The following is a 10663-nucleotide window of genomic DNA, read 5'->3' as shown; positions in this document are numbered from 1 at the left end:
ATACTTATCAGCAGCATCAGGTGAACCTCAATTAACACACAAATAAACTGAAATTAGTTCAGTTTTGAATAAGTAATTAAAAAGACTCAATCATCAATAAAAACACATCAAATTCATTTCTAAATCCATATGAACCTCAATTAAGGAGAAGAAAAAGAAATAACAACAGCAGCAATAAAAGAACAATGATTGAGAGAAAACATGCGAAGAAGAAGACGGAACGCGACGAAGAAGAAGGAAGAATGCAAAGAAGAAGGAGGAAGAACGCGAAGAAGAAGAAAAATGAATGCGAAGACGAAGACGAAGAAGGAATAACGCGAAGAAGAAGAAAGAACGCGAAGATGAAGAAGGATTTGTTTGCGTTAGTGAAGCGCGTGTGTCCACGCTGGTGTAATGAAAGTGGTTTTTGTTGAGTTTAGGCCAATTTAGTTAGACTTGGTTGCCAAAAAAGACTTGGATGTGTAGCTGGACTAATAAGATATATGAGATATTTGCCAAAAAGTCTTGATTCGATCCGATCGTCCAGTTCCTAACCAGTTTGACAATTAGTTGACAGTTTTTAAAATTGGTGGCTTAACTTATAAACTGAATCAGACTTTTGAATAATTATCGATTTGACCGTTCAACCAATCAGTTCGAATCGGTTTTCAGAATATTGTGTATGTATTAACATTTTGTTTTGATAGAGGATGGAAAATGAAAGAAAAAAAATATAAAAAAAAAATTTATGTGTTGTTTGAATAAAAAGAAAATGAATAAAAAAAATAATAAGATTTTTTTTATTTGGATGAAAAGAAAAGTGAGAAGAGATAAAATCATAATGGAATAAAATTATATTAATACTCTAGGTGTTTTGTTTTTTTATTAATTAAAGAGTAAATTAATAATTTGAGTAAAGTGACAATTAGGTCCCTGAAGATTTTGACCTCAAACTAATTAGTTCCTAAAAAAAGTACTAATTTGATCTTCCAAAACAGCAAATGATGGACATGTTATGTCTTTCTATTAATTCATTACGTAAAACTTAAAGATGGTGCTTATATGTACCATTAACTACTGTGGCGTGTTTATTTATAAAAGATTATACGCAGATAATATTTTTGGAGTGAAACTTCACCTATTTTGGTAAGATTTGTGGTAAATAAAGAGTAGTTGATAATGGTTATATAGAAACTCAAAAGATAATGAATGTTTCATTATCTAAAATTATATAGTTTCTATACTCATGTGGCAGTAATAGGACATGCATTATTGTAGATAACGAAATAAATGAACAATTTCATTTCGTTTCACACTATTTATTATTGGTGGAAGGACATACATATCCACATTTTACTATGGTTGAGGATCTGACGGGTACTTTTTTTTCTTCAAAAACTAATTAATCCAAAATAAAAATCCTTAAAAATGTAATTATCACTTTACTCTAATAATTTTTTTGTTGTTTGCACATTTTTTCTTTGTTTTCATTTCATCTTTGAGAAGAAAAAATTTTAGTAGGTTCCACACTAATTTGTCTTTTCAACTCAATTTTCTCTTTTTATTTAAACAACAAAAAAGTTTACTTTCTTAATTTATTTAACATTTTCTTTTCCTTCATATTCCGTTAATCCAAACAATGTATGAAGAATAGAAAAATTAGATGGAGTGAACCAAGCTAATCTCCCTAATGAATGGGTTAATTGCTTTAATTAATTAAAATCAAATCTAGAAAAAAGACTATACACAGTCACAATCTCATATATTGTGATAAGTATAACGGTATTTTATATATATATTAAAATTAACTACTAAAATAAATAATTAGGATATATATTAAAATATAAAATTTACATTAAAAATAAGTTAAATTATACATATATTTATTTATAAATATATAATAGCTAATTTTAATAACTAATTTTAGTGTATAAATAACATTCTTTATTTTTTCTATTTGTATGTGAATAGCACCTATATTAGAGACTAGAGAGTTCGAATAACTACTTCCAGTCTCTATTCAAGTTCTCATGCCTTTATAAATGACTATAGAGCCTCTCATCTCATAAGTCATAACACAAGACATTATCCATAACACATCCACTATGACGTCTAAGTCCTGCAGGTACATCCCTCATCATCGGGAGCAAAAGATTTGGAGTAAGAGGATCGACGGAGTTTGTAATGGATACAAATATACACCAAAATTCGTAAATATTCAAGTACACCTAAAAGATTATGTTTAATGGATAAAAATACACTTTTAGACTTTACAAACCTATTAATAATATGACATTTCTGTCCATCCAAAATAATATTTTAGATGTACTTTAATATTTACCATCTTTTATGGGTACTTTTATGCACTCTAAACTTTTTCATATATATTTTCAACCATTTATTCAATTGTGTATGACATTATATTGAATCATTCATCATCTAGAGATTATCAGAGTTTTTAACATAACAAAGCACTCATCTAATCTAATGAGATGGTGATGAATGAACCAATACTTAGCACTCATAGCATAACTCTATCATTTCCTAGAATCACTTGGATACAACAGCTGGTTGAATAAGTAGTATGAAAGTGGTAAGGAAACTAGCCCCATGAACTAGCACTACCTAACTATACCTTCTGGAATTGGCATTCCATTTATTTGAGTTCTGAATTTGATTGTCCCTACAAATCTATCATATCATCATCATTGACTGCCTTATAAAGGCAGTAATGAGAGAGAAATGGCGAACCTCATCTGAATTGTTTTGGTAGCTAGTAAGTATAAGATGAACGTTAGGAGTTAGGACATTTATGAAAATGGTCCAACTATATCCAAGGAAGGGAGTCAATTATTGATATTACACAAAAAGAAAGTTGTACAAATAAATTAAAAACTTCATGATAAAAATATAATTTGTTCACAGATATGACAAATAAATTGATTGAAAAATGTTTCGTTAATCTTTCCTCTCTTGTACCCTTTCTTCAGCTTTCAGGTGTTGAAGGAATGCATTGCACAGAATATTGTTCCTTTAAAATTGTTTTATAGAATAAATAACATACTTTATAACCAATGCTTGTAATCCGTTGTAGTCTAGTTGGTCAGGATATTCGGCTCTCACCCGAAAGACCCGGGTTTAAGTCCCGGCAACGGAATATTTTTTGTTAATCTACGCTTCTCTACAGATCTTTACCTTTTCTTCTGCTATATACATTATTTTCCATTAAAATTTCTTCGAAAGATAATCTTCCCTGTACCTTATCACTATTTTAAAATTATTATCACTAACAAAATATTGAAAACATCTGTCATAATCAGAATCTGATTCTTCACCTAATAATAGGTTAATAACCCTTGAATGAAACAATATAAGTAATTGATTTTGAGTTGGAAGAAAAATGTATATATGTTAATATATAATTCTTAAACAACTTGATTGTAAATTACAAAAGAAAAAATACTCTTAATAAATAAGGACTTGGAAGGAAAATGTCTCCTATAAAATATTTATCCTCCATTTAAAAATGTGTGGAAAATGAATGTCCAAACAAACATAAAGAAGAAAAAAATAAACAAAATGGACAATGATTGTTAAAGATGTTCTCATGTCAAAAGATAACGATTTTTCAAACACATTCATAAATGTTTACAAATACCTATTCATAGGTAATAATTATCTTAAAAGGAAAAAATATGCATCCAAACCAACTCTGAATTAATCTCAAGCTTGAACCTTTGCAAGTGAAAACATTTCAAAACAATAACACTACAATAAATAAGACTACGCTGCTCAGCAATCAATTTGCTTCACCAGCAGCTCCTACTGGACATGAAAAAACATGGTTTTAATTTTAAGGTTACACATAAAGGTCTAACATGCTATGAAAAATTAAATTCTTTTCTTTGTTTTTTTGCTAGTAAATTTGTATCTCAGAATATTACAAGTACAATATAGCCGGTAAGAACCAATTGAATTATGTTGTTCCAACCTTAGCTTGAGCAGCAACCAACTCTTTTCAACGCAGAAACATCATTTTTAAGATCTATTTTCTCCCCTTTCGCGGGAACGGTAGCAGTTCCATTCTCTGCAGCCTCTACCGCTTTCTTGCTCACAATTCGGTAGATTTGAGTTAGAACTTCGGCGAATGCATTCTCTACGTTGGTGGCCTCCAGAGCTGAGGTTTCCATGAAGTACAGTGATTCCTTCTCAGCATAAGACTTGCCGTCTTCGGTTGACACTGCTACAAGGTGGCGGAGATCTGATTTGTTACCGACAAGCATCACAACTATGTTGGCATCCGTGTGGTTTCGCAATTCTTTAAGCCATCTGTCAACATTCTCGAATGTTGCATGGCGGGTGACATCATACACAAGAAGTGCACCTACAGCCCCACGGTAGTAAGCGCTGGTTATGGCGCGATACCTGCAAAGAGAAACAATGAAAATCAATAACATGCAATGTTAGGATATTCATTAAATACAGTTTATCCATAACAATCCATTATTTATTTTTATGCAATAATGCAAACTTGTATTAATTATGATGGCAAATGACAAAATAAGCATAGTCATGTCATTGGCTATAAGACATGAACAAGATTGCAACCAAGAAGCAATGTCACACCCAACATTTTTATGTTGGAAACTCATTTCACAATTGCTCTAAACAAAAGACTAGAGTCCAAATGCAACATATCCTGGAGTTCTACTTCTGAAAAATTGTACACACCATCATACCCTTCTAACTAGTATCTCTCACAATTAAGGTTTTCTAATTACCTCTTTCTTTACAAGAAGGTAATAACTAATAAGCAGTATATAACAGTAATTTAATTATTAATTTAATTATTTAACTATTTAAGTGATATGGGTAAGAATAAATGAATAATAGTAGTCAAAGAGCCATGTCCAAAATACGGTAATGATGTGTGCAACACATTCTTACAGCTATGTGATTTCAGAGTTACAGTTGCAATATCATATTTCCCGCTGATACACTATCCAGGAATGTCTGCAAGTAAAATTTCAATAACAGCTTAGTTTTACCCGACACAATTTTCCACATTCACATTAGATGAACTAAGAGGGTGCTCAAAACTTTGACCTCTTCAAGGTACATGTCATTTGACAATTTCTATCAAATGGATCGCATATGCTTCATTTAGACCATCATTCACCACAAAGAACGCATAACAAAAATTAAGCCTAGTGACAATATCTATTTACAAATCGGGCCATCAAACCTAAACAACCTGGTCAACCAAATCTCTGACTTGGATAAGGTATACCTTGAATCTAGAATATGACTGCTATGATTGAGAACATCTTCCACAAAGAGTTTGGCTGCTAATATACCTGTATTCTCACCTAGAAGAACCATGGAACCAAGAAGTTCGGGTTCAGTCCACGCCACTAGGCAAAAACCCAAAGTTACATTTCTCCAAAACTTCCTAGTTCCTATATTAAGCGTATAACAACAGTACCTAAGGTGTGCTCTCACTCTAGAGCACACACACTTACTTTCTTTACTCTCATTACTCAAAGAACATTCGAGTAACTTCACAAATACTTCCACCTTGCAAAATCCATCAGATTTACACAGATGCAGAACAATTCAAACTTTTCTAAAGAAGGAAAAATCCCATTATAAAGAAATATGACATGTGCATTTGCCATTGTAAGAAACAAATGCAACAAAATCTAGTCAGCAAGACAATTATCGGAGTCTAACAGAAAATATTTTCACTTTTTTTCTAATACACCGTGATTCAACCACGACATGCCTATGTCATCTTTCCTAACACTAAAAAAATTAGCATTTCATAATAATCAATTGAATTGCTGAAGTAACTTAACGGTTAGTTAAATTCAATTAAATAAACAAACCACGTTACTTTAGCCTTAGTTCCCTTTTTTTTTAACAAGTTAATAATGACATAAGAGTAAGACAAGGATGTTTTAGATCGCCTTGCAACAATTCCAGTTTCGCAAAAATAAATAAAGAAATAAAATAACTCTTCGATTCCAACTCTCCACAAGTTGAATCTAACAGAATTACTGAAAAACTTATTTTTTATTTTTTTTCTAAGATTAACAAATATTTGACACAAGATCACGATCCAGCCAACCGGCTTAGCAAATGATAAATAAATAATAATAAAAAAGTGTATACCAACTTATCTTGATTTCAATTTTGAAATCAGCTCATAGTAATAAATAATTTAATAATTACACAAAAATAAAAAATAAGGTACGACCAAACATGGCTCAGATCCATTTTCAAAAGAAATTCAAATTGTTTCAGTCTAGATCGAATCTGAACCCAAGTAACCGACTTAACTATTTGCCACGTCAGCACGATCTTCTATTCGTCTCTTCCCATTGAACCCAAACAAAAAGAAAAAAAAACACCGAACAAAAAAAAAGGGAAGCCAAAGCGAGAAAGAAGAAGAAGAGAAGGGAGGAACCTTTCTTGACCGGCGGTGTCCCAGATCTGAGCCTTGATGACTTTGGAATCGACGTTCAAGGTGCGAGTAGCGAACTCGACGCCAATGGTGGACTTGGACTCAAGGTTGAACTCGTTCTTGGTGAACCGCGAGAGGAGGTTGGACTTTCCGACGCCGGAGTCGCCGATCAGGACCACCTTGAAGAGGTAGTCGTAGTCGTCGTCGGCTCTATAACCCGCCATTGAAGAGAGAATAAAGTAGGAGGATAGTGGTGTTGGTGTTGGGGGTGAAGAGAGAGAGAGAGAGAGAGAGAGAGAGAGAAAGAGTGAAAGCAGTGGGAACTGAAGAACTGAGATGCGTGAAAAGAAAAGCGCTTAAAAAAGCGCCATAAATAAAATCAAGTGAAAATCAATCCCGTCTTATATCTTAGTATTTTAACGCTGTGTATTAAATAGTAAATACTACTTTCAAAAAAATAATAAAAGGTAAATATCTATTTGGTTCTAAACTTTTTTTTTTTAAATAAATGTACTAAATTATTTGACAATCATATGACATGCACGTTAAAAAAATTAGTTATTAAATTAATTATTTATATAAAAATATATATTAAAAATAAATTAAATTATATAATTAATTTTTATATTTTTATTAAAATTATAATATAGTTTTTACATTTTAAATATCATTTTATGGTTAAATTTGTACTGTTAAAATATTATTGAAATTAACCGAATATTTTTTAGTATATTCAAATATTAATGCATTTTAAAATTTTAAATTTAAGAATGATAAAAAATTTCACAAGCATCCTCTTCATCTTCTTTGGTCTCTTTGCTCTCTCCGTCAAGCTCTCTCTTCGCGTTCTTTCCTTCAAGCACAAATGTTATGAGGTTTTGTCATAGTAAGGATGTACATGGATTGAGATTTTTATTCGGTCTTAAATTTGATAAAATCATATTATTTTTAGGCTATACTAACCAAGTTTAAATTGGGTAAAGTTTAAGTCTTGATAAATTTTATGTCAAAAAATTATGATGTATTTATTTATAAAGAAGAAAAAAAATATATTTATTACTAAAAAATTGATATCTATACTTAAATTTGAATTTGTCTATAAATTCTAATTTATATTTCTTTGATCTATTTTCTAATTCAATAAATATAATTAAAAACAAAATAATAAGCTTATAATGTTTTTTTATTAGGATAATAAGTTTATAATTAACATAACATAATATTGAAATTACGTTAAAACATATATACCTTTTTTAGTTTATTTAGGGTGCACACGGATCGGGTGAAACTTGGTTTGCCTTGACCCGAATCCGATCCGACTCTAAATAATGATTAAATTTATTTTTGAGACCCTTATCTGGATCTAGACCCGGTGAAATCACAAGAAATTACACTACAAGAAAAATGTTGAGTACCGTGGATTTAGCGTCGCAGAGTGACGGCAGATTTACCGACGGTAAAGGCATCGAATTCATCAAGTTAAATTATTACTGGTGGATTTACGTTTTCGACAATAAATTCGCGGGTAATAATTAGAGAAAAAACAAAAAAAATAGGCCCATACTTTAGGATCGGATTACCATTGGAAAAATCCGCCGGTAAGTCCATTTAGTGAAACACTGCATTTTGGTGACCTGCAATAGTAGCGCGAACGCTCTCCTCCTTCATTTCGAATTTGTCTCTCTCTTTCTCTTCCCTTTCTTCTTCCACTCTTTCTCTAACCCTTTCTCTTCCCGCCGCTTCGTCAACCCCGCTATCAGCCCCGCCGCTGCCTCCTCAATTCGTCTCTCTCCCCTTTCTTCTTCCACTCTCTCTCTAACCCTCTCCCTCCTGGCCGCTCCGTCAGCCCCGCCATCGCATACTCTCCGACAGCCCCTCACTCTCTCGCCACCATTTACTTCTGTCAACCACCAACAACAACGCCGGCCATCACCAACATTCTTCCGTCCATTTTTGTGTCCGTATTCTCCGGTGAAAACATTTTTGTTTTTGTTTTTGTTAAATTTAAGATTAATTTAGGTTTTAGTTGTTAATTAGTATTATGATTTAGTTATAAATACTTTTTTTATTTAGTGAATTTACGCAATTAAGATAGGATTAAATTATGTTATTAGACTTTTGTAAGTTTTAATGTTGTAATGATGTGATATTATTGTTGTTGTGCTATTGGTTTTCAATGAGAATTGAATTTAGTAAATTGGTGATGCTCAAGCTTGAATGCATATATTTCACATAGTTCAAGTTATTCTTTTCAAATAGAAATATTGTTAAATGTTTGTGAAGTTAGAATATGCACTTACCTCTTTTGTTTTATTTGATTTTAACGGATAATATATTTCTTTAACTAAGTTTAACGTAGTTTATTTTGATTAAGCATTTTAAATGATGTTGTGAATATGTTTAGCACATTCTTTTATTGGTATGCTCTTTTGCAGACATGACGACAGTAGAGGTGTTGCGGATTAGTCTAGAGGTCGTGGTCGTGGTAGAGAGATAGTTTTTGCCGGTACCCCTGAAAATTCTGAATTATCTCCCTCTACTCCGACTATTTCGGTAATGTCACAAGTTGCGGGTGCATCGGAACAGTCGTTCATCGGGGTCCCTAACTCCAACTACGTTCCTGCGTCTACGACGACAATGCCACCTCTATCCGCTCAGTAGCCCACTGTCTCGGCGACGCTGCCTTCATTGACAGACATCGCGGTGCCAAAATCCTCTCACAGAAGTTAACCAGCCGATGTCCTTCCACCACCTCCCATCGTACAGATGATGATTTGGCCTAATGACGGAATGACATAAGTACTATTTTAAGTCTTTTATATGCTGAAAGTGTTTGATAATTCGTGATTAGTGATCTTGATTATTGATTCTAATTTTATGGATTTAGAGTTGTAGGTTTGATATGCTGAAAGTGTTTGATATATTCTGATTATTGATTTTTGATTATTGATTCTAGTTTTAGTGGATTTAGGGTTGTAGGTTTGCATTGCTTAAAGTATTTGATATATCCTGATTATTGATTCTTGATTATTGATTCTAGTTTAGTAGATTTATGAATGTTGCTTCTTGATTATTGACTCTTGTTCATTAAATATTGACAATTAGTGTTGTTTAAGTTAATTGTTGATAGATACAGTTTGTGGTGCATTCCAGTTATAGATGAAATTCTGCCAAAATTTCTAAAAAAACTCTATATATTATGGTTATTTTCTTCTGAAGTTTTAATTTATATTGCTATATTGGTTTGTTTGTGAATTGTTGATAAGTTTGCCCTAAACAACAATGCATGTACTCAGGAGATGACCAACGTCATCAAGATGATGTACGACCATCCATGACTGAGCTACAAGAAAATTCCTTTTGAGACCAGAGAGCGATGGTTCCAGAAGTTGGTAGTAAAAACTTAATATAATCAAACCTTATTAGCTAGTTTATATTTTCTATTTTGTTTAATACGATATATTTTGATTAACTAATTTTAAATATTTCTTTGTGCGGGTGAAATTTATATGGGACAAGGAGCACGATGACCTCATCAGGAAGATATATGACCATCGAATGGGTCGTCGGCTGCAACAGATGTTGGAGAATGTACGTGAGAGGCGTGACCACTCACTTCCTGGCTTTGCCCATAAATAAAAAAGCCTCTGTATATTTATTGGGAGACTGATGAGGGGTTCAAGGATCGGCGTCTCACAAACAGAGCTAACAGAGCATCGGCCAGGTGATGCGTGAGCATCTTTATCCTATTTTCCCCTTATTTTCTAGTCATTTTCAGTTAGAATTTATTAAGTTTTATAATATTTTAGTGCAAAAATCCTCTTTGGATGCTACTTTGAGTATTTTAGTATTTTTATTTATTTCAAGTGAAATTCAGAGCAATTTGGCAGAGTTTTGTGTAAAAAGGAGAAGATTTGGAGCTGTCCCCCTTAGGCGCTAAACGCCAGCCAGCAACACAGCAAGCCTAGGAATTTTCTGCCTTTTTGGGTGCTAAATGCCCAACTGGCGTTTAGCGCCAGGCAATCCGTATTTGAAGCCCATCAAGGAAGCGTCTTCAAGTGGATTTAGCTTTTATTAGTTATCTTATCTTTTATTTTATAATTTTTATTTACAAACAATATCTTTTAGTTTTAGAATTTATTATTTTATTTTAATTTCAAATCAAATTAGGTTAGATATAAAAGGGAAAAGATTCACCCTTAAAAGACATCTCTCTTC

The 10663-nt window shown here is 32.4% G+C and overlaps 1 protein-coding gene and 1 non-coding gene across 2 annotated transcripts; one reads left to right on the top strand and one right to left on the bottom strand.

Annotated features, from left to right (window-relative positions):
* The first annotated feature begins 3063 nt into the window (after positions 1-3063).
* TRNAE-CUC (transfer RNA glutamic acid (anticodon CUC)) lies at positions 3064-3136 on the top strand. The gene has a single exon. It is a non-coding gene; the product is annotated as a tRNA-Glu (tRNA).
* A 539-nt stretch (positions 3137-3675) lies between these two features.
* On the bottom strand, positions 3676-6802 carry LOC130941275 (ras-related protein RABA1b). The gene is made up of 2 exons (XM_057869713.1): positions 6449-6802; positions 3676-4404 (listed from the first exon to the last, which is right to left on the bottom strand). Exons 1-2 carry the CDS (start codon positions 6667-6669, stop codon positions 3972-3974), a joined length of 654 nt encoding a protein of 217 aa, XP_057725696.1. The 5' UTR covers positions 6670-6802; the 3' UTR covers positions 3676-3971.
* Between the last annotated feature and the right edge of the window lie 3861 nt (positions 6803-10663).

The sequence above is a fragment of the Arachis stenosperma genome, chromosome 7 (assembly GCF_014773155.1).
Source record: "Arachis stenosperma cultivar V10309 chromosome 7, arast.V10309.gnm1.PFL2, whole genome shotgun sequence".
NCBI classification, from domain to species: Eukaryota; Viridiplantae; Streptophyta; class Magnoliopsida; order Fabales; family Fabaceae; genus Arachis; species Arachis stenosperma.
Note: the sequence above shows the minus strand (reverse complement) of the source record. Positions and strands in the feature narration are given on the sequence as shown.

Bases quoted from the DNA above. Each gene is read 5' to 3' on its own strand.
- LOC130941275 (XM_057869713.1), bottom strand. From the start codon at position 6,669: ATGGCGGGTTATAGAGCCGACGACGACTACGACTACCTCTTCAAGGTG. The intron at 4,405-6,448 runs GTTCCTCCCTTC...TTCTCTTTGCAG, and splicing joins GACACCGCCGGTCAAGAAAG to GTATCGCGCCATAACCAGCG.